Here is a 24,050-nt window from a genome sequence, read left to right on the forward strand (position 1 = left end):
CTCATGTGTTGAGAACATCTGATAAATAGTTTATCGCCTATTATTTGTATAGCAAGCCCACACTCGTTCTTTGTGTGCCTGAGAACATTTTAGAAGATCTTGGTGTGAGATCTCGAGGATTTAGCCATATGAAAAGATAGCAGCAAGGAAGGACCTGAGGTAATTTTTCTATTCATGTCCTTGATTCAATATATATATATATATGCATGTGAAGAAGTAGATCTAGAAATCTTATGGGATTAAATCTAACAATTTGATTGTTGTTCCGCTGTGTATAATCTCTGATTTGATCAATAAAAACCAACAAAGGAGAGAGAGAGAGAGAGAGAGAGAGAGAGAGAGAGAGAGAGAGAGAGCAACTGAGTTTGTGATTAAGTGTATCCTTTGTGTTTCTAGTGGGTTCCTAAGTTATCCCTTGGCACCAAAATGATCCACGTAACGACCTGTGTTGACGGTGAGAACTCGTCAACTAAGTTAAGTTGGAAAAAATTATCAAGTCAGGATAGTCAATAAAAAAGCTGTAGAAATGTAAGTAATAACTCAAGAACAATGACAGAATAACAATGGAGAAATCAATTCTTCATTCACTCTCAAGCCTTTGCTACAGTAAATTTCCTAACCCCCTTTCAGGTGGGGTTAGAGTTCATTTTATAGTAGGCTCTAATGGCCCTGGGTACATGGTGGTCCACGAGACCAAGTGGTACATACGTACTATGCCAGGAGAGTGGCTTCAGAGGTTGTGGTCGTACATCCAGTACAGGGGCAGATGTCAGGAGGATGCCTCCACTACTTGTCCGTACCCATGTTTGATGAGTGGTGGCAGGCATAGTGGCGTAGGTGGTAGTGGTGTCGACTCTGACTCCGGGCTGTAGACGTACGGGCCACGCTCCTATTACAGTACTCCCATCCCCCCACTAGTACGGGCGTCCGTATTTCGACGTACAAGGTCTTAAGGGCCGTACCCAGTATGAGATCGTACAGGTACATTCCACTCAACTCGTACCCGAGCCCCTGAGAATCGGGGCCCCCAAGGCATAGGGAACGGGACGCTTGGCGTGCGTAAAGGTGAGGGCGTGAGGTGAGGCTCTCGGGTCCTTGACAGATGGGTGCGTGGTGTGATGACTTCCACGCGAGCCCTTTGGTGGCGAGGCTCCTTTGACGCGTGCCCCTATTCGCGAGGCCACCTGGTGTGCGGGCATGGTTGCGCGAGGCCGAGGGCCTGCTGGGGCGTGAGGCCGCCTGGCGTGCGGGCATGGCTGCGCGAGGCCGAGGGCCTGCTGGGGCGCGAGGCCCCCTGGTGTGCGGGCGTGGCCGAGCGAGGCCACCTGGTGTGCGGGTGTGGCCGAGCGAGGCCCCCTGGTGCGCGGGCATGGCCGAGCGAGGCAACCTGGTGTGCGGGCATGGCCGAGCGAGGCCACCTGGTGTGCGGGCGTGGTCGAGCGAGGGCAATGGTGTCCCCGCCTGACTGGCCGAGCGAGGCCGTTGGCGTCTCGCGTCGGGGTGGCCGAGCGTGGCCGAGCGAGGCCATGGCGTCTCGCGTCTGGGTGGCCGAGCGAGGTGATGGCGTCTTGGCATCTATGTCGTGTAAATGGGGGCTTCATGGCATTGATCTCATATTTTCCCTTTGTGAGATTTTGAGCATCAACACTTGCCCCCCAGTCTAGGAGAGTACCTTTAGGTGCTCTTGTAGACTATTCACCTTGGTTCTTATAAATAGGCCTTCATGCATGGCTTAATATTTCCACCTTACTTCCTTGGCTTAGTGGTTTGGAGAACCCTTCCTTTTTCAAGAGGTAAGGGGTTCAATCCCTCACAACCCCATTTTTGCCATAGTTTCATTTGTTTTATTTTTTCACTTCATTTCATTTTTTTTTTTACATATGAGCTAATTTTTTGGTGTGTCTATTTAGTGACTAACGCATCCTTTTTGCCTATTTTTGCAGACGTGCATTTTCGACCATTTGGTGCTTTTGGCCCTCGTCCTCCTTTTTTTTGGTCTCGACAGCCTCCAATTTCTACATCTTGAGGTATGTTCTCTTTTTCCCTGGTTTTTGTTAGGTTCACATAAGCATTACTCAGAATGGGGTACCTTGGCTTGAGCTTGTAGTGAGTTTGACCATATGCACGCCCCTCCTTTTTTTTTATACCCTGTAGTGGGCCATTTAGGGCGTTTGCATCTAGAGATATTAAGCCTATTCCTTTGTGTTTTGTAGCCTTTCCCTCGTTTATACGTGAACCCCTTTTTGCCGTTGGGACGAGGTCTCATGGCCAGTGACGGCCCGTCCGACATACCCCCAGGGGCTGAGTTTATTGACCTGTCCTCAGACTCAGAGTCCCCTGAGGGCAACCCTCACCAGGACTATGACTCCTTAAGGCAGGCCCGCATCCGCCACCTTGAGTACATGGCTGAACTTAGGCGTAAAATTTGGGTGGTGGAGAGCGAAATTGACTCGGTGTCGAGAGGAGACGGAGGACCTTCCCCCCCAGACCTTAGTGACCACGTAGCGAGCCTTAGGATGACCCTTTTTGAGTTGCAGTGGGAGTTAGAGTTTATGGAGGGACACCTTCCGCCTGAGCCTTCCAGCCCATCCTCGCTTGATGACTGTCAGGGGGCTGCTTCTGCTTCTCCTCAACCCCTAGTCTCAGTTTGTCCTAGCTTAGCACTTCCGTAGTTACTCCCTCGATGGAAGACTCTTGCTAGGAAGAAAACATGGAGGGTCAAGTGTTCTGTCTCTTCCTCACATTTTTCTTTTGATTTTGCAGATATGCCGAAGGCACGCCGACAGGTATCTACCCAAGAGCAGGACGACGCCCCTTTACTAGCGTCCGAGCTGGTGTCGCGCGTGTCCGACAACAAACTGATGGACATCGTGAATCATTATCGCGTCCCTCTAGATTATGCTCTATACGCCCCTTTGGAGGCATGCCGGGCTGACCGTCCTAGGCTCGACTTCGTGGCCCTCAGCGAGCAAATTCTAAAAGCGGATGGTACCATTCCGCTGCACCCGTTCTTTGTTGCAGTCCTCAACTACTTCGATCTTGCCCCGCTTCAGCTGGCACCCAATGGCTGGCTGACTTTGAGCTGCCTTTTCATTGCATATATGAAACTGTTGAAACGCGCCCCTACGGCCACCGAGGTACATTTCCTCTACAACCTCATGCCCCTCCCCAATTCAAAAGGTTTTTACTACTTACAAAAAGCCAACAACGGGGCCTCTTTGATAGAGGGTTCGGTGTCTAACCTGGGGGCTTGGAAGCGGGACTTTTTCTTCGTGGAAGGTCCACTCTCTGTCCATGAGGATTTCTGGACCACTCCCAGTAAGTACTCTGAGCATCACTTTCTCTTTTTTTTTTTTGTATGTTGTTTTTTTTGTTTTTGCAACTTATGGTTTCGTGCCTTATGCTCACACCGACTATGGCTCATATTGTGCAGAGCGATTCGCCGAACCCTCCGTCGTCAGGTTGGAAGCGAAAGACATGAGACAGTTCCTCAACGCTGAAGCTGCCAAGAAAGATGCGGTGCGCCTTTTCACCGTAAAGAATCTGAACCGCCACAAGCTATCTCCCGTCTCTGACCCCAAGTTGCTGTGGACCATCTCTGGGTCCACGAAGATGAAGGAGACCTTGGCTGAGCCTTTCCCGGATGATGATGAGGATGAGGAGGGGCCATAGGAAGCCCCCCTTGACCGCGGGGGATTCCACCAGCTGCCTCCATCTCTTGGGGGGTGCCCTCCACATGCTCCATATGATCCGAACATAGCCCCTCACTCACAAGACTAGCAGGACATTCCGGGGTGTAGTACTTACCTTGACCCTGAGGGCCACGACGCCTTCACTCAGGCTCATCTCAACCCTGAATCACCGGGGGCTGATTACGTCGGCCTTGCGGACCCTCCCTTTGATCTAACAGAGCCTCGGCTTTCTACTTTCATCGCGCCCCCTCCCGCATCGGCAAGCGGGTCGTCTGTCCCCATCCAGCCAGGTGCCCCTGGTACGGATGGGGAGCCCTGGGTGACTCAGATGGCAACGTCGTTCGGACAGCGATACATCCAGCTTGCCTCGAGCCTCCCTGTATCTGACTGGAATGGCCTTGGGAACGTGACCCAGGTGGACCTTGGGTTGAACCTAAGGCGCTCCATGGCTTGGGTGAGTCCTTGCTCCTCGCGTCGGCCCTATTATGTATAGGTGTTTTATGCATATATTATTTTTTTTTGTCATTCATTGCTGTTGTTGCTAACTTTTTTTTTTTATTGTACAGGCCTATACGTTGGCTATGTGGTTTGCTGACTCGTCTAACAACCTCTCCGTGTCTGCTGCTAAGAGGAACTGCCTTACAGCCCGAGTGCAGGAGCTTGAGAAAGAGCTTAATGAAACCAATGCTAAGTTTTCGGAGGTCCAGACCAAATTTTCCAACTTGTCATCGAAGAGGAAGGAAGTAAAGGCCAAGACCAAGAGGCTAGAGGACAAGGTTACTTGCTTGGAGCGTGAACTCCAGGAAGCCAAGGCCATCGCGGTCTCCTCGCAGCAGAGAGTTACTCAGTTGGAGGCCGAAGTCGAGGCCCTCGGGGCCGAAATTCAGTCGGCACAGGAGAGGAATGCTTCCTTGGAGGCGGAGAGGGCTACCACCGAGCGCAGGTCCATAGACCGTGCCCTCTATAATGTGTGGAGGCAGGATCCTAACTTTGACTTCTCTTCTTTTGGTGAACATGCCATTGCTCGAGCGGCCCGGTGGAGCGCCCATGGTAGGAGGCCCTGAAGCAGTCGTGTCCTAACTTTTGTTAGCTAGCATACCATGGGTGTATGCTCTTTTTTTTTTGTACTTCGGGCCTTTGTAATAAGACTGTCATTACTATTTTCCTTTGACAACTCTTGTACTGTTTTCAAGACCTTCTTTTTCATTGTATATATACATGAGTTGCTATTTATCTTTTATTCTACTGCATATGAGGTCCTTTTGAGCCTGTATGATGGGGTTTGGTTGGTCCCCCCTCTTATTTACCAGGCTGGAGGTCCTTTGGAGCCCCTGTGAAAGGGTTCACTGGGACCTCTTTTGGTGCCTCTTGGTTACTGTTATAAGGATATTTTGACCCCTTGGGTCCTAGCTATCCTTTTATATATTCTTGTGCGCGCTTATTATTTCTTTGCGAGAAGCGTCCTTCTCGTCGTTATTCATAGTACTGTTTTTGCAAGTGTCTCTTTTGGGACCCTTTTTGGCTAGGTGGCTTGGTGGCCGCTCTAGACTTATTATTGTCGTTACCATACATTTTAAGTCCCTATGGCCTCCCTTGGTGTTCACAAGGGTAGCTAATCCTTGCGATCCCAAGGGATGCCTTGCAAGGACTTTGTTTGAGGCCCTGGTATAGGGGGTCCCTCTGGGATCCCCCATTAAAGGGTCCTTTTTTAGAGTCACTTCCTCCTGATGGAGAGCTCATTTTAGGATCCTCCTAGTGCATAGGGTCCTTTTCAGGGTCCTCCTGACAGGGGGTCATTTTTAGGGTCCTCTTGGTAGAGGGTCCCTTTTGGGGCCTCCTTTTTAGGAGGGCAAGGGGTCCTCTTGGTAGAGGGTCCCTTTTTAGGGGCCTCCTTTTTAGGAGGGCAAGGGGTCATTTTTAGGATCCTCCGTTAGAGGGCCCTTTTTAGGTTCCCCTTGCTAGCCGCATGCTGTTGCCTCCTATCCTGCCCCCCAAGTGTCTGGTGAAATTTATTTTGGCAGGCACTTTGGCTGACGCCCACGTAGCGAAGGAAAATAACACATGAAGTTGCGAACAGTTTCACCCATAACATGCAATTTCATTTATCACGTTTATAACAAACAGTTTCATGCAAACAGTTGCAACGATACATATGAGATTTTCATAGATCATAAAATAAAAGACTCACACCTACTCAGGAGGTTATCTAAGTAACCCCTTTGATTCTTCTCTATCATACTAAGATAGCGTGCAACACTTGTCCTTCTAACACCGGGCGTGGGCGCCTTACTGGTAGTACTTCCTAAGGTGCTCCGCGTTCCATGCTCGGGGTATGATGGTGTCGTCCATGGACGCCAGCTTATAAGTGTTCGGGGGGTATGCACTGAGCAACCTGGTAGGGCCCCTCCCAGTTCGCCCCCAGCACTCCTGCTCCTGGGTCTCGCGTGTTAGGGAGTACCTTCCTCAGCACCAAGTCGCCAACTTTGAAAGTCCTCTCTCGCACCCTCGAATTGTAGTACCTTGCGGCGCGCTGTTGATATACTGCCACCCTCATTTGTGCTTTTTCTCTCTTTTCTTCAAGCATATCCAAGCTCTCGGCCAGAGCTGCGCGGTTGGCCTCGTCTTCATACGCCTGTACCCTGAGGGACTCAACCTGCATCTCAACCGGGAGTACGACCTCGAACCCATAGGCCAAGGAGAATGGGGACTCCCCAGTAGTCGTGCGTGGGGTGGTTCTGTAAGCCCACAACACATTTGGTAGCTCCTCTACCCAGGCTCCCTTCATCTTTTCTAGCTTTGCCTTCAAGTTCTTCTTAAGGACCCTGTTTATGGCCTCCACCTGTCCATTGGCCTGTGGGTGTACCACCGCGGAGAAACTTCTCCTTATGCCCCTTCCCCTACAATATTCCTCGAAAGCTCCTCCCTCGAACTGGGTACCATTGTCAGATATAATTTTGTAGGGTACTCCATATCTACAAACAATGAATTTGTTGACCAAAGAGGTGATGTGCTTGGCTGTTATCTTCACGAGGGGTTCTGCTTCTACCCACTTAGTGAAGTAGTCCACTGCCACCACCGCGTATTTCGCTCCACCCCTGCCTGCAGGAAGAGCGCCGATCAAGTCTATCCCCCAGATAGCGAAAGGCCAGGGGCTGGTCATGCTGGTCAGTTCACTTGGGGGTTTCCGAGGGTAGTTAGCGTGCCTCTGGCATTTGTCGCATTTCGTGGCAAAGTCATGCGCATATCTTTCCATGGAGGGCCAGTAGTATCCTTGCCTCATGGCCTTCCTAGCTGTGGAGGGTCCGCTCTCGTGGTTGCCACACTCTCCCTCGTGTATCTCGTGCAACACTTTCAATGCCTCCTCCTCGTCTACACACCGCAAGAGTGGCATTGAGAATCCTCTTTTGTAAAGGACCCCATTTACCAGGGTGTATCTTGCGGCCCTGTACACCAACCTCCGGGACTCGTTTTTGTCTGCAGGCAAGGTTCCTCCCTCCAGGTACCTTTTGATCGGCTCATTCCACGACTCCCTTGGGACACTAATCATATGCACGTCCGCACCTTCGATGCTGGGTTTGGGTAAGTACTCCACGGGTATTGACTCCAAGATATCACCGTCCTTGGTGGACGCCAGCTTCGCGAGCGCATCAGCATGGGTATTCCTTTCTCTGGGGATTTGCTCTATGCTATATGCCACTAACCGTCCCAGATAACCCTTCACCCTTTCCAAGTAGGCTGCCATCTTGGGTCCCCTCGCCTGGTACTCCCCCTTTACTTGGTACACCACCAACTGAGAGTCGCTGAAGATACGTAGGCGCGTCACTCTCAGCTCCTGGGCTAAATGCAGGCCAGCCAGGAGCGCCTCGTACTCTGCCTCGTTATTGGAGGCCTCGAACCTGAACCGAATCACACAATACATCTTGTGTCCCTCGGGCCCGGTCATCATGATGCCTGCTCCAGATCCTCCTTCATTAGACGCCCCATCAACATGCAAACTCCATTCCTCTAGATCCCCTCTCTCTTCCTCTATAACAGACTGCTCCATTCGGTTGATGGGTGAACTCTACTATAAAGTCCGTCAGCACCTGTCCGTTGATGGACGTTCTTGGGGTATACACAATGTCAAATTGACTCAACTCGATCGACCATTTCATCAGCCTCCCTGAGGTCTTAGGTTTATGTAAGACCTGCGTCAAAGGACTATCCGTCAGGACTTCAATCGTGTGCGCGTGGAAGTAAGGCCTCAACTTCCTCGAAGCCACAACTAATGCATAAGCCAATTTTTTGATCTTTGGGTATCGGTTCTCCGCGTCCACCAAACGCTTGCTGATATAGTACACAGGTTGTTGCTGCTTCTTCTCCCCTTTAACCAGGGCTGCACTGATGGCTTGCTCAGACACTGCCAAGTACAGGTACAGCTTCTCGCCTTTCTCAGGCTTTGCCAACAGGGGTGGCTTCCCCAAGTGCTCCTTCAGCTTGACAAATGCTTCTTCGCATTTTTCATCCCAAGCGAACTTTTTGCTCCCTTTGAGGATGTCAAAGAAGGGTAGGCACTTATCGACGGACCTTGAGATAAATCTATTTAGGGCCGCCACCCTCCCCGTTAGGCACTGCACTTCCTTCTTGTTCTTTGGCGGGCTCACCTCTATTAGGGCCTTTATCTTATCAGGGTTGGCCTCGATGCCTCTGGAATTGACCATGAAGCCCAAGAATTTTCTTGAGGATACACCGAAGGTGCACTTGACGGGATTCAACTTCATTCGGTATTCCCTAAGTGTGTCGAACATCTCACCAAGGTCCTTGTTGAGCTCTGTGGCATTCTTGGTTATCACTAACATATCATCCACATACACCTCCATGTTCCTCCCTATCTGGTTAGCGAACATCTTATTTACCAACCTCTGATAGGTGGCACCCGCATTCTTCAACCCGAAGGGCATTACCTTGTAGCAGTAGAGCCCTTTGTTTGTAATGAATGACGTGTGCTCTTCATCTACTGGGTTCATTGGGATCTGGTTGTACCCCGAGTAGGCGTCCATGAAACTCAGTAATTCATGTCCTGCCGTTGCATCTACTGGCTGATCTATCCTTGGGAGTGGGAAGCTGTCCTTAGGACAAGCTTTATTTAGGTTCAAAAAATCGACATAGGTCCTTCATTTCCCATTTGGCTTCGGAACGAGTACTGGGTTCGACACCCACACAGGGTAAAAAGACTCACGGATGAACCCGTTGGCCTTCAGCTTGTCAACTTCCTCTTTCAACGCTGCGTACCTTTCTGGGTCTAGCGCCAGCCTCTTCTGCCTGACGGGCCTCGCTTTTGGGGAGATATTCAAATGGTGGCACATCACATCGGGGTCTATACCCACCATATCCTCATGAAATCATGCGAACATGTCCAGATTATCCTTCAAAAATCTTATCAACTCCTCCTTCACGTCACTTTGCAGGCTTTTCCCTATCTTCAATTTCCTTAGCGGTTCCTCCATCACCGTAACCTCCTCTACTTCTTCCACTGGTTCTGTTCTTGACTCATCCATGACCCGAGGGTCCAGCTCCTGCGGACCCCTCGTGGGCATACGTAGCACCTCATGTATCACCATGGCCATTGGTTCCCGCGGTTTCACAGGCGCGCGGAGTGAGGTGTTGTAGCACTCCCTTGCCTCCTTCTGTTCTCCCTTCATACTAACGACTCCTCCTGGTGTTGGGAACTTGACAACCAAGTGATATATTGAAGTTATGGCTTTCAATTCTCTTAGGGATGGTATCCTTAATACCGCATTGAAAGCTGATGTACAATCTACTACGACAAAGTTAGCCATGACTGTAGTTTGTCGGGGTTGTTCCCCCATGGTGAGTGCCAATTCGATCATTCCTAGGGGTTGCACTGAGTCCCCCATGAATCAGATGACGAATGCCCAGTCCCATCATTTCCAAGGCAGGGCGATATAGGATGTCCACCGAGCTCCCGTTGTCTACTAGGACTCGATGCACGCGCATATTTGCCAATTGAACTGTCAACACCAGCGGATCATTGTGGGGAAAGTGTACCCCCCACGCATCCTCCTCAGTGAATGTTATCGAGTTGTTTTCCCCCTTGAAACTTTTCGGGGGTCGCTGTTCTAAACTCATGACGCAGGGGGGCGGACTTCGCCGAGCCTTTCTTGCATATCTATCTCGCCCCTTCCGAGAGTCCCCCCCAAATCCTGGACCTCCAAAAATGGTTCGGACCTCCCCCTGTATTTCTGGGGCTCGCTCTTGTGCCTGGGGTGCCGCAGGCTCGTCCTCTGGCCTTGGCCTTTCTCTCCTGACATAACGGCCCAGGTGTCCCCGACGGATGAGCTCCTCAATTTCTTCCTTCAAATGGATACACTCTGCCGTGGTGTGACCAATGTCCTTGTGGTACTGGTAGTATCTACTGGGGTCCCTTTTGGACCGATCCTTCCTCATTGGTGGGGGCTTTTTGAAGGGAACTCGATCTTCATTGGTGAGGTAAATATGTTCCCTTGTATCTGTGAGGTTCGTAAAGTAAGTATAAGCCGCTTGCCTATGATCATTCCCTCGCTTGGTTTTCCTCTGCTGGTTATCTCTCGACCCATCGTACGCCCTTTTCTTCTTCGTTACATTCGACCCGTCGTTAGCTGGGGGATTCGCGTGGGGCTCCTCCTTCCCCGCCTTTAAGTTCTCATGGCCATCCTCCACACAGATGTATTTCTGCACTCTCTCGTAGAAGTCGTCTAAGTCGGTGACTTCCCTCTTCAACATGTTGTCCCACAACTTGCTTCCTGGGAGCACTTCGGCGGTAATGGCCATTTTTAATTCTCGGCGAGTTAGGCTCCCTACTTTCGCGGCCTCCATATTGAACCGGTGGATGTAGCTCTCCAGGCTTTCATTCTCCCCCTGTTTCACGTTGGCCAGGCTGGTACCTGGCATCGTGTAGTCCTGCACGACATGGTGCTGTTGGAGGAATTCGTCAGAAAACTGCTGCCAGGACCTGATGGACCCCGGCCTTAATCTTTTGAACCATTTGTAGGCGGATCCTTTCAAAGTGACAGCGAAGCAGTGGCATCTGGCACCACTTCCAATCCCTCTCAGTTTCATCAGATCATTAAACGCATCCAGGTGGTATTTTGGATCCGTGCTTCCTTCGTAGGGGGTCATATTGGGCTCCTTAAAGTTGGCAGGGAGCCGGATCGCCTGAATTTCCCTCACAAAGGGCGACTCATGGTCGAATTCTTCCTCAAAGGCCTGGCCACCTGATGCGGTGACGATCTTGCTTTGCAGGCTCCTCATCTCTGTGTCCAGGTCCTGCCTCCTCTTGCTTAGAGTGTCCCTCAAAGCGGATGGGCTAAGATCCGCCTTTCCCTTGCCCTCCCGGGGCGCCATAGGGGGCGTGGTCCCTTTGCCCGCCCTTTTTTTATTAAGCTCCTCCCGTAAATCCGAAGGTGCTCTTTTAGAGGTGACCTCGTCATCATTGCGAGGGGCAGCGTTGGTCCTTGGCACTGGTTTTTGGGCTTGCTTAGGTGGTTCAGGGTGCTCGCGTTGCTTCGCTCGAGGGGTGTTACTGGTAGAGTGTCGGGTTCTCCCATCATCTACTGGTACGGTGGTTTCCACCCCATCCTTGCCTTTCTCCTTCCTCTTAGGCAAGGTCACGCTCGATTTACCCTGAAGCAGGCCATTCAGGACCTCTTGCATGTTCTCCAAGGTGGTTTCCAACCTTTGGTTTTGACGGTGGAGCTCACGTATTTCCTCTTCATAAAATCGAGATTTCGAACTCGAGCTCACGGAATGGACCCGGGGGTGCTTATCATGCCTACGGGTAGAAGGGCCCGGGTCATGCCGGCCGGAGTTCGGTACCTGCGGTGGTTTTGGGAGAGGGAACTCATTAGCATTTCCCGGTGGTGCTCTTGGAGGAATTTCTCCAGGTGGAGCGGCCAGTGACGAGGCCACTCTATCACCTCCATGAACCTTAGGGTCCTTCAGGGGCACCACGTCTCTGGGCGGAGGAGCGTCCTTCATGGAGGCCTTCAGCTGGACTCCGTTTAGGTGAACCTCTACCTCTCGTGGCTCCCTGAGTCGCTTTGAACGTCTTGGCATTTTCTTCTTGCCTGAAACAATGGTGGAACAGTAGCTTGAAACTAACGTTCCCACAGACGGCGCCAAACTGTTGACGGTGAGAACTCGTCAACTAAGTTAAGTTGGAAAAAATTATCAAGTCAGGATAGTCAATAAAAAAGCTGTAGAAATGTAAGTAATAACTCAAGAACAATGACAGAATAACAATGGAGAAATCAATCCTTCATTCACTCTCAAGCCTTTGCTACAGTAAATTTCCCAACCCCCTTTCAGGTGGGGTTAGAGTTCATTTTATAGTAGGCTCTAATGGCCCTGGGTTCATGGTGGTCCACGAGACCAAGTGGTACATACGTACTATGCTAGGAGAGTGGCTTCAGAGGTTGTGGTTGTACATCCAGTACAGGGGCAGATGTCAGGAGGATGCCTCCACTACTTGTCCGTACCCATGTCTGATGAGTGGTGGCAGGCATAGTGGCGCAGGTGGTAGTGGTGTCGACTCTGACTCCGGGCCGTAGACGTACGAGCCACGCTCTTATTACAGTACTCCCATCCCCCCACTAGTATGGGCGTCCGTAGTTCGACGTACAAGGTCTTAAGGGCCGTACCCAGTATGAGATCGTACAGGTACATTCCACTCAACTTGCACCCGGGCCCCTGAGCATCGGGGCCCCCAAGGCATAGGGAACGGGACGCTTGGCGTGCGTAAAGGTGAGGGCGTGAGGTGAGGCTCTCGGGTCCTTGACAGATGGGTGCATGGTGTGATGACTTCCATGCGAGCCCCTTGGTGGCGAGGCTCCTCTGACGCGTGCCCCTATTCGCGAGGCCACCTGGTGTGCGGGCGTGGTTGCGTGAGGCCGAGGGCCTGCTAGGGCGCGAGGCCACCTGGCGTGCGGGCGTGGCTGCGCGAGGCCGAGGGCCTGCTGGGGCGCGAGGCCCCCTGGTGTGCGGGCGTGGCCGAGCGAGGCCATCTGGTGCGCGGGCGTGGCCGAGCGAGGCCACCTGGTGTGTGGGCGTGGCCGAGCGAGGCCACCTGGTGCGCGGGCGTGGCCGAGCGAGGCCACCTGGTGTGTGGGCGTGGCCGAGCGAGGCCACCTGGTGTGCGGGCATGGCTGAGCGAGGCCACCTGGTGTGTAGGCGTGGCCGAGCGAGGCCAATGGTGTCCCCGCCTGACTGGTCGAGCGAGGCCTAGCGAGGCCGTTGGCGTCTCGCGTCAGGGTGGCCAAGCGTGGCCGAGCGAGGCCATGGCGTCTTGGCATCTATGTCGTGCAAATGGGGGCTTCATGGCATTGATCTCATATTTTCCCTTGGTGAGATTTTGAGCATTAACACTTTTGAGCATCAACACCCTGGATAACCAAGATCGTTACATTGTGTGTTTAAAATAGTGCTTAACTTGCTAAGAATGGCGTTTGAACTTAAATGTGTAATTAAAGACTAAGTTAAGGTCAAGTATTAAAAGATTTGGTCAACAAAATGGTTCTTTTTCATTAAAACATCAAGTGTATACATGGGATCCCAAAATCAGTATACAAACTTGTATAAGGCAAATAGAATGCAACTTAGTCGTCCTAAGTGGCAAAACAAGGTTTAACCCTAGTTCCTCCCAAGATATCTCGACCGTGGCAATCGAGCAGGCTACATATGTACACACCGCCCCTGAAGCTCTCCAACTCATGGTTAGTCCCGCTATCTTTTTCCTTTACCTGCACCACGTAGCACCCGTGAGCCAAGGCTCAGCAAGAAAACTTAAAGCAGCATGCACAACTAGGCAACAATATAAAGGCAGTAAACATAAATCATTAGATTCAATTAATAATAGGATATACGCAACAAACTCAATAGAAAATATTCAGCTCAATCAAATGTATAAATCATTCTCATCAACCAATACAAATAGTTAAGGGCGAACCACACTTCTGTTTATTGTATAATGTCCAGGCCCGGCGCCCTTAGGTTGAGTTCACTAGTCTTATAGCTGACCCCGACACCCTTAGACCGGGCTGCATTCCTCACGCTTGCTATCGGCCCCTGACACCCTTAGGCCGACCTGTAAACATGTATAATCACAGATGTACAATGCATAGCAAGTAGTCAATGGTGGCGTATACAAGCATGCCCATCCAGATATTCTTAGCTACAAATATGTTCATATTCATAATATATTCATTAACAGGAGTTTAAGCCCCATTCACAACTCGGGTGCAGTTTTCTTACCTCAAATCCCGAGCAGCTAGAGGGGCAGTCCCTAGCACAATCCCTAATCTTGAGCCCTTGCGGTATAATCTAGTCACAATGCAATAATGGATAACCATTAAAATCCTAAACCAATTAAAAGCTTTGAAATCAAATACTAGCTTCCAGGACCGCGAATTCTACTAAACTGGGTAGTAGAATTCGTCCCGAGCGCTTAAGTCCCCAAGTCTAAAGACCAAACTTGGTTATGGCTGCCTAGGCTGGCCGCGACCTGGCCTTGAGGGTTGCGGTGCGCCTATGAGATAGAAAGCCCCCCAGGCTTTTGGGGCCACGCGGGTCGCGACGCCCATGAACAGGGTCGCGGCACGCCCCTGCAAACCCAGAAAACCCAGCTTCTTTCTGTGTTTTCTCCGAGCTAAACCCTCCAAAATTCATCCTAGACCTAACCTAAAACCAGAATTAAGCCTCTCAAACATTCCCAAACATCCTAAACAACATAACCACACTAATAGCTAAGGCAAAACTCCATCACAACCCAAAATCAAAACCCAAAGTTAGAACTTAAGAACACCAAAACCAAGCTTAGAATTCAATCAAGTGCAGAGAAATTCACTTACCCCTACTGCAGATTATGCCCCTGAGTTAATCCTTCAGTGATCCTAGCTTCAATTCTCCAGTCCCCAAGCTTCAATTCTTCAGCCTTTTCCTCAACAATTCTCCTAAGCCTTCAAGTCACCTAAAGGTGGAAAGAGAGAGACAAGAACGTGAGAGAGAGGGAGAGGGACTTTTGTTACATTCCAACACACTCCAGAGGTTTAATCAATCCATATCCTATACCACAAAGGCCAAAATGCCCCTATAATAAATCAGTCCCTTTTGTTGCCCATAAGGGCAAAGTGGTCATTTGCCCCGTTTCCCGCTAATTCCTTGAGTCATCTTACAAATTCTCAATTAATCTCGTCATGCACAACAAACTACCAGATACTTACCCATTACTCGATAAATCCCAAATATACATTAAACTTCCTAAAATACCCCTAGGCTCACCCCGAGCTAAGTATTAAACCCCGTTGTGACTATTCCGCTAATCCGCTCACTAGGATCGCCTCGAGCCATATACAGCGAATATATCCACATAATAATGTGGTCTAAGTCAATTAACACATATAATAACATTTATGCCCGCAATGGGCCAATATTACAAATATGCCCTTATTATCAAGAATGGACTCACATGCATATTTAATACAGATAAACTTGCATTTAAATCCATATTATCATATAAATTATGTATGCCACATAGTCACACATTTACCCAATTAATCACACATACATCCAATTATGCCCTCCAGGCACTGTAATCCAGACACTTAGCCTTAATAGTAAATTCAGGTCGCTACAACACAAGTGCCCCTAGGTCAACTCTTGCTCTTTAACGCCCACAAGGGAAAAATGGCCATTAGCCACGTTTCCCGAAAATTCCTCAAGTAGTCCTATAAATCCCCAATTAATCCCGACATACCCAAATAATGTCTAAATAACTACCCGTTACCCGATAAATCCCGAATACACACTACGTTCCCAAAATACCCCTAGGCTCGCCCCGAGCCGGGTATTTAACCTCGTTGTGACTTTTTCGCTAATCCGCTCACTAGGATCTCCTCGAGCCAAATATTGTAAATATATCCACATAATAACGTGGTCTCAATTATTTCACACACATAATTATATTTATACCATCAACGAGTCAAAATTACAAATATGCCATTGTTAACAAGAACGAGCCCACATGCATATTTAGTACACATAAACATGCAAATCTATTCATATCACCATATAAATAATGTATACCACATAATTACACATATGTTTAATTAATTTCACATATAGGTCCAATTATGCCTTCTTGGCACATTAATCAAGGCACTAAGCCTTATTAGCAAATTTGGGATGTTACAACGACTGTGACTACTGGCAGCGAATCCTCCAATGAATCTTCTTCTCTTTTGACAACTGTTCCGACCTTGATGCTCTTGCCACCTTTGAAGCTAAATCAAACAAACTATTTTTTTTGGCGATCGCAAGTGCTTCCCACCATTAGAGCTCATGACATGGAAGATATTCTTCTCAGTCGAATTCCAAGACCACTGCCACGAGTTCCTCAAGCAATAGGATCGACCACCATGGTACGTAATCCTGAATTCGCTCGTTGGATGCGCCTTGATCAATTTCTTTTATCTTGGCTCATGTCTACAATTTCTGATTCAATGATTGGCCATGTTGTCAACTGTGAAACTTCGACGAAGATCTGGACTACTTTGGAGTAATTATTCCACACTCATTCAAAGGCCAGAATGATCCATATCATGTCACTTCTGCAAAGCACCAGGAAGGGCTCACTCACCATTGATGAATATATGTTGAATATGAAGAGCTTTGTCGATGGATTACGGGCTGCGGGGAATCCAATCTCTGAAGATTAGTTGATTCTTTACATTCTTGCTGGGGTTGAGAGCGATTATGAATTGGTTGTTGTTAATCTCACCTCCAAAGATAAAGTTACACTTTAAGAAGTTCAGTATATGCTCCGAACCCATGAGATGCATTTGGAGCTGAACCAATATGCTTTTCTCTTGGATCTTAGTGGTTCAGTTGCACACTTTGCTCAAGCCAAGAGATCCTATGCTACCACTCAAAACAACACCAATTGATCTAATCCTTCAAACAATTCCAATCGTGGACGTGGAAGAGGTTCTAATGTTGGTTGAGGTCGAGGTTGCAATGGAGGTAAGTGTGTTGTGTGTCAACTATGTGGCAAAGCTGGACATACGGTTCAGAAATGTTATAGACGATTTGATGTAAGTTATCTTGGACCAGAAGAATCTGTGTCCACTCTGAATGATAACCCCCAGGCATATGTAGCCTTGCCATCCACTATCAATGATGAAGCTTGGTACTTGGACAGTGGTGCCTCACGTCATGTGACTTCAGATCCTGCGAACCTGCAATAGAAAAGCTCCTACAAAGGTAAAGAACAATTCATTGTGGGTAATGGGTCTCAACTCCCAATTCATCATATTGGTTCTAGTGTTCTTACTGCTAACAAATCTTTCAAGTTAAAGAATATTCTTCATGTTCCATCCATTACTAAAAATCTCATCAGCATTTCTAAATTTACCAAAGATAATGATGTGAACATTGAATTCACTTCTCATTTTTGTTTGTCAAGGACAAGAATTCAAACCTTCCACTCCTTCGAGGACCACTTAAAGATGGTCTCTACCATCTAGTCTCCTCCTTGAACACAACCAATTCCTCTTCAGTTCCATCTTCTTTTCAATCCAATTCCAAATTTGCTTTTGTTTCTCATTCTGTAAAAGAACCCAACTCAATTTCTTGTAATAAAAGAGCTGATCTTGTAAAACTATGGTACAATAGACTTGGCCACCCCAATAAAGATGTTTTGAATAAAATTATTCATTCTTTTAATCTTTCAAGTATCGATTTATCTATTTGTCATGCTTGTCAATATGGAAAGTTACATCAGTTCACTTTTCCTTCTTCCTAAAATAGTTCCACTAAACCATTTGAAATTGTTCATACTAATCTTTGGGGCCCATCTCCTTATATTTCAGATGAAGGTTTTAGATATTACATTCATTTTGTTGATGATTTCACCAAGTTTACTTGGATTTCCCCCCTTAAACTCAAATCTAAAACAACCATCACTTTTCTATAGTTTAATGCATTTGTTGAAAGACAATTTGGAACTAAGATCAAAACTTTACAAGTTGACTTGGGGTAGGGAGTATAGACCTCTTAAGTCTTTTCTTGCCAATCTTGGGATTGTATTTAGACATCCTTGTCTTCATACACATCAGCAACAAGGTAGAGCTGAAAGAAAGCATAGACATATCACTGAGATGGGTCTTACCTTGCTTGCTCAAGCTCATTTACCACTCAAATTTTGGTGGAATTCCTTTGTCTCAGCCACCTATCTAATCAATAGATTACCTATTAAAAAACACAAATTTGTATCACCCTTTGAGATGCTTTTTCAAGCACAACAATATTACTCATTTTTAAAAGTCTTTTGCTGTGCTTATTTCCCATTACTCAAACCATATAACTCTCATAAGTTTGATTTTAAAACTTCAACTTGTATCTTTTTGGGTTATAGTCCTTCTCATAAAAGGTATAGGTGTTTGCATCCCCCTGGCAGAATTTACATAGCTCGAAGTGTTAAGTTTGATGAGCTTTGTTTTCCATATTCTCAACTGTTTACCCCTGCTAGTTCTGCATCTTTATCCCCTTCTCCTCCTTACACATGTCACACTTCCTCAGTTTTCCTCAACTCCTCCCACTGCTCAGCACTCAACACTCCAAACTCCAGCTACTCCAATTTCTTCACACTCTGATATATCACCTTCAAATGACACTGAGAGAGTCTAATTATTCATTCTTTTTGAATATCACGTATATCAGATTTATAAAGATATTTAATCTAATTAAATAATTTTTATTTAATTAAAATATAATTCAAATTAAAAATGATTAGATATTTTCATTTAATTATCTATTTAAATCATATTTAAAAAGAATAATTAAATAATTGATTAATTTTTTTTATATGAAATTCAAAATTCAAATCTCAGGGATGAAAATCCCTGATGCTAGGCATCACACACTGTACTGTACAATGTGTGTCACCCAACCCTATTAGGGTTGCCCTATTTTTCTCATTTGTTTATTTAATCAACTTTTAAGACAAGATATTTATTCCAATATAAATATCAGTTATTTCAAAATTAAATTTATCATAAAATATCAGTTTTAAATTAAATAAATATATCATATTATAAATAATATATTTATTATTATCTCTCTTTATATTAATCCAAACAAGATTAATATTAATTTTAATATATAGCTTTTCAAAATAAAAACTATATAGTTAATTAATTAATTAATTCACAATTAATCAATTACCCATAATTATTTCATTGCCCTGGAAAATTAATTCATTTGCAATTTAGTCTTTTATCTTAACAAATCTTTCTTTTGACATCCTTACCCTTGACAGTGTAGGACAGATGTGATCTGGGGACCATGGACCTATAATACGAAGCTCCAATAAACCAGATTATTAATTAAACTCTTTAATCTAATAATCTTATTTATTAATTCCACGATTACTCCACTATAAATATGGAATTGCACTCTAAGTATTTATATAATTATATTTACAGAGTTTTCTCTAGTAGTCCATTGATATAATCAATATATGTAGTTCTGTCCTTCATTATTGGTTCGTTAATTAGAGTTGGTCAAAATTACCGTTTTACCCTTATAATTTCCTCTTGATCCTTAAGTACCATTCATTCACTAGCAAATAATTAATCTATAATCTAATTATAGATTTGAGCTCAATAACTATTCAGTTCCAGAATCAACCCTTAAGGGAACCAATATTCGATCCGTTAGGAAAGCATGGATTCCAATATTGTAATTCATGTTCCCAACCATCCATGATATTGAATCTCTAAAACAAAAGTCATTAGCCTCATTATTCTAAGAGACCTTAACGAGTGAATCAAAAGATCCAATAAACATAAACAGGAGTTCATGAATACTCAGGATTTAGACTGATCTACAAATGATCATCTATTATGACAAGAATTAAATCTTTATGTCAAACAACAAGTTTATAAAGATAATTAATTCTCATCATCCTGTCATATATAATCTCTATTATATACAATGCCTTTACTAAGATGTCTATCCACATCAATAATTCCAATCAAGATTACTTGCTTATCGTATGCGTAGCAAACCGTACTAGTAATTATTCATTAAAGATTCCTTACTTTAATATGGTACTGACTATTTTATTCATTATATATGATCTTAATTCTCTCGTACTAATACAAGATCATATTCTCATGAATGAATATGGAATTTTCTTGATATTATTATATAATTAATTCAAATAATAATTATAACATTCAAATATAATAAAATTGTACTTTTACTTAAAACCAATAAAATGTCTTTAAATGCTTTAGGGCATTAATCCTAATAGCCTTCTCCTCCAATTCCAGCAATTCAGTCCTCTCACTCTCAGCTAGAAACCATTCCTCATGATCTGTCTCTTGTCTTACCAAATATCTCTACTCACCCTATGCAAACTCGATCCAAATCTGGAATTCATAAACCAAAAGTATTGGCAGCAGAACTAACTAACAATCATGATGTTTTGTGTGAGCCTACTACTGTGCAGAAAGCTCTAGAAGATCCAAGAAGGAGGAAAGCTATGGAATTGGAGTATCAAGCCTTAATGCAGAAAAAGACATGGTCGGTTGTACCTTGCTCTCATGATATGAATATAGTGTAGAACAAGTGGGTTTTCAAAACTAAAGTGAAAGAAGATGGTACGTTGGATAAATTCAAAGCTAGGCGTGTTGCTAAGGGCTTCCAACAAACGACCGGTATATATTATTTTGATACCTTTAGTCCCGTTGTTAAGTCTACTACAATTCGGCTTGTATTTGCTATTGTTATCACTAATGGCTGGCCTATTCAACAAATTGATGTGAATAATGCTTTTTAATGGGGATCTCAAACAAACTGTGTATATGCAACAACCAAGGGGTTTTGAAGAAGCCAATTTTCCCAACCATATATGTAAATTTCATAAAGCTATCTATGGTTTGAAGCAAGCACCAAGGGCTTGGTATGACAAGCTTAGATGTGCTTTGATATCTTGGGGTTTTTCTAACTCTGTCTCTGACAGTTCTCTATTTTTCTGCACTAAACATGGTCACTATTGTTGGTACTTGTGTATGTCGATGACATACTTATTACTGGTGCAAATTCTTCTCAAGTACGGGAAGTTATCACTGTCCTGCATACTCAATTTTCCTTGAAAGCTCTTGGTGAGGTCAATTACTTTCTTGGTCTTGAGGCTCACAGGGAAGGGTCTCAATTATATCTCACTCAGACCAAATATGCTTTGGATATACTCAAAAGGACTAACATGATGGACTCTAAGGCTTGTACTACTCCAATGTGTCCAGGGTACAAACTTTATGTGACGGATAGTGACTCTATGGCAGACCTTACTATGTATCAGAGTGTTGTGGGGGCTTTACAATACCTCACTCTCACTAGGTCATATCTCTCTTATGTTGTTAATAAGCTAAGTCAATTTATGCACTCTCCTACTAAAGCTCACTGGTGTGCTTGCAAAAGGGTGTTGACATACATTAGAGGCACTACAACTCGTGGACTTGTTTTTAAGTCTGCACAACAAATGACTCTTAAAGCCTTTTTTGATGCAGATTGGGCTTGTAATTCGGATTACAAAAATTCTATCACTGGGTTCTATGTCAAGTTAGGAGACAACCTGGTTTCCTGGGGTTTACACAAACAAAAGGCTGTATCACGATCGAGTAATAAATTAGAGTATCAATCTCTCTCTACCACAACAACTGAACTGGTTTGGATCAATTTTTTACTTCATGAAATTGGTGTCAAGCTACCTACTACTCCCGTGCTTTGGTGTGATAATCAAGGGGCTCAACAACTTGCCTCTAATCCAGTGTTTCATTCACAGACCAAACACATTGACATGGATGTCCATTTTGTTCGAGAGTTAGTTCTGCATAACAAGCTTCAAGTCTCCTATATTCCTACAGAAGAGCAGCTTGTTGACATGTTTACAAAGGCCCTCACTTTGCCAAAGTTCAATTTTTTATGTCAGAAGTTATCTCTGGAATACTTCCCAAGTAGCTTGAGGGGGCATATTGACCATAATGATGACACATATGATTTGTTAGTTGTTATAGTTGTTTATGTAATAACTAATCAGTTAAATTGTTGTGATTAGTTGTGTATATTGAATTAGTTAGAGTCTTGTTTTGGTTATCTAACTCTTGCTTTAGTTCATTGTATTTCTGGCTCTATAAATAACTTTTTGTAATCTCATCTACTTCACTACTTGAGCTTAATACAATTCATTTTCTCAAACACTCAAAGTTCTCTACTCTCTCATTCTTTTCTTCTGTGTTGTAACTGTTATCCATATTTTCCACCTTGGACACATGGCATGGCCAAATAGGTTCCATGGGCTCTTAGGAGAGGCCCGGCCCAACCAGGGCCAGTGAACAATGAAAAAGGAAACCCTGTCGGCCCAGACCATACCGAGCCCAATAACTGGCGAGTAGCACGAGCATAGTGAATGGGCTAGAATTGAGATGCAGGCCCGAATCACCTTCCTGGGCACACCCAATCTCTATCCTCTGGGATGTAAATTATGGCGGCGGATGATCCATTCCAGGGGACGGATCCCATCGAGTGGGATCTAGGTGAGGTATCCAAGTCCATTGTTAATGCTCAAACCCGCCATCAAGATTTCCGCCCTGGTAAATGAACCTGGACATCGGAAAATGAACCCGGACCGCATATCCGGGTAGAACAAGCCCAGTCTTTCCTACAACTGACATGTCCCCGAGAAATCCAGCAGTTGGTCTCCCTGACTAACTTGCAGAATGGGTACGCACGAAACGTACAATGTTCCTAGGAAACGGTACCGCCACTACTCTGAAAAATTATTTCCCCAGGATCCCCTTGGTAGCCCACGTGGATTAGTTCGTGCCAATGTAAAAAGGGAAACTGTAAGACTTTACCTTGCCTAAACTGGCCCAATGGGTCTGGATTAACAATCTTTAATCATGTTACATTCTTGTATTATGGCTCTATTAGTGAGCATTTATAATTATATTCTTATTCGGTCCAGATTAGTCTAGCGCAAGTCACATGACTGCCTATAGGGTCATTCGTGCACTGTAGTGAGGATCCCCAATTTTCTCTTGTAAACAAAATGCTGCTGAACTTGCGAAAAACCTCCGTTGTTAAACTCTCTAAAGCCTAATACTAGTGACTCGTGGACTAAGGCTCATTAACGCCCCAACCACGTAAAAACTGTGATCTTGTTCATTTCTTAGACTTTCTTTCTAGCTCTTATTTTTCAATATATTTATAGTTTCCGAAAAACTCAGTAAACATTTTGTGCTTTCATTGAGAGCCTGAAGAAAGCTTGAATCAATCTTTGTCATCTACCAAGATGGTGAACACTAGACATACCGTGTTTGATCTCGTTCACTACCAGCAACAAGACAATTTAGAACCATTACAAAACCAACCACTTCCTCAAGACCAACCAGAGGATGTGCCTTATCATGGGCCTTTGCCTAACGACTCTAGAACTTTGGAGAAGGGGGTGAATATGATGAAGACTATTACGAGGAAGATGAAGAGGGGTATGAAGACCATGAGGCCAAAAATCCCGTTGATCTTGGCGAGAATGATGTGGAACCTGAGCAGGAGGATCCAGAAGTGGTCTGTCTGAGGTAACAGGTTCTCGACCAAGAAGCAAGGATGGCAGAACAGCAAAAGACCACCTGCCAGATGCAAGAGTCCCTCCTGGCTCTTCTAGCTTTTATTGTTGCTCAAGGATTTACAGTCAATCCCTCAGTCGTTCCTACCCCAGGAACACAACTGCCTGTCCCACCTACAGGGACTGGCGTACCCAACAACACTACAACCCCTATTCCACCTCCGGGACGATCCCTTTATCCCGGAGTCGGTCCATCGAACCCAGCTCAAGACAAAAGTGAAAGCCAAAGTGGTCGATCCCATCGAAAAGCAAACCCCCATAAGAAAGCTTCTCCCGCTCCAAAAACATGGGCAGACCCATGGCATTTCCCTATGAAAGAACGAATGAATCCTATCCCAGGAAGAAATCGTCTGAATAATCCGCAGGGGAAACACTCGCAGAGTACTAAGCCCCAGAACCTCCCCAGACAAGACGATCAGGGAAGACATTTTTATCCCACTACTTTTGTGAACAAGGATCACGGAGGGCGTAAACGCGGAGAGGAGTCGAAAATGGTCAGTTCAGGAGGCGACACATCCTTGTGGATTTGTGAGACGGCCTCAATGCTCGAAAGGAGCAGACCCAAAAAGAAAAGATTCGCCCTCAGAGGTGAGGAATAACCTTAATGACAAGAGGAACGAAGGAGTTCCCCTTGA

At 45.8% G+C, this 24,050-nt stretch overlaps 2 protein-coding genes across 2 annotated transcripts; both read left to right on the forward strand.

Moving 5' to 3' along the window:
- Positions 1 to 2,765: 2,765 nt before the first annotated feature.
- LOC133800971 (uncharacterized) lies at positions 2,766 to 3,672 on the forward strand. The gene is made up of 2 exons (XM_062239092.1): positions 2,766 to 3,318; positions 3,434 to 3,672. The coding sequence occupies exons 1-2, from the start codon at positions 2,766 to 2,768 to the stop codon at positions 3,670 to 3,672; spliced, it is 792 nt and encodes a 263-aa protein (XP_062095076.1).
- A 348-nt stretch (positions 3,673 to 4,020) lies between these two features.
- Positions 4,021 to 4,946, forward strand: LOC133800972 (uncharacterized). Its single transcript, XM_062239093.1, has 2 exons — positions 4,021 to 4,146; positions 4,259 to 4,946. Exons 1-2 carry the CDS (start codon positions 4,021 to 4,023, stop codon positions 4,754 to 4,756), a joined length of 624 nt encoding a protein of 207 aa, XP_062095077.1. The 3' UTR covers positions 4,757 to 4,946.
- Positions 4,947 to 24,050: the final 19,104 nt, after the last annotated feature.

Source organism: Humulus lupulus, chromosome 9, assembly GCF_963169125.1.
Source record: "Humulus lupulus chromosome 9, drHumLupu1.1, whole genome shotgun sequence".
Taxonomy (NCBI): Eukaryota; Viridiplantae; Streptophyta; class Magnoliopsida; order Rosales; family Cannabaceae; genus Humulus; species Humulus lupulus.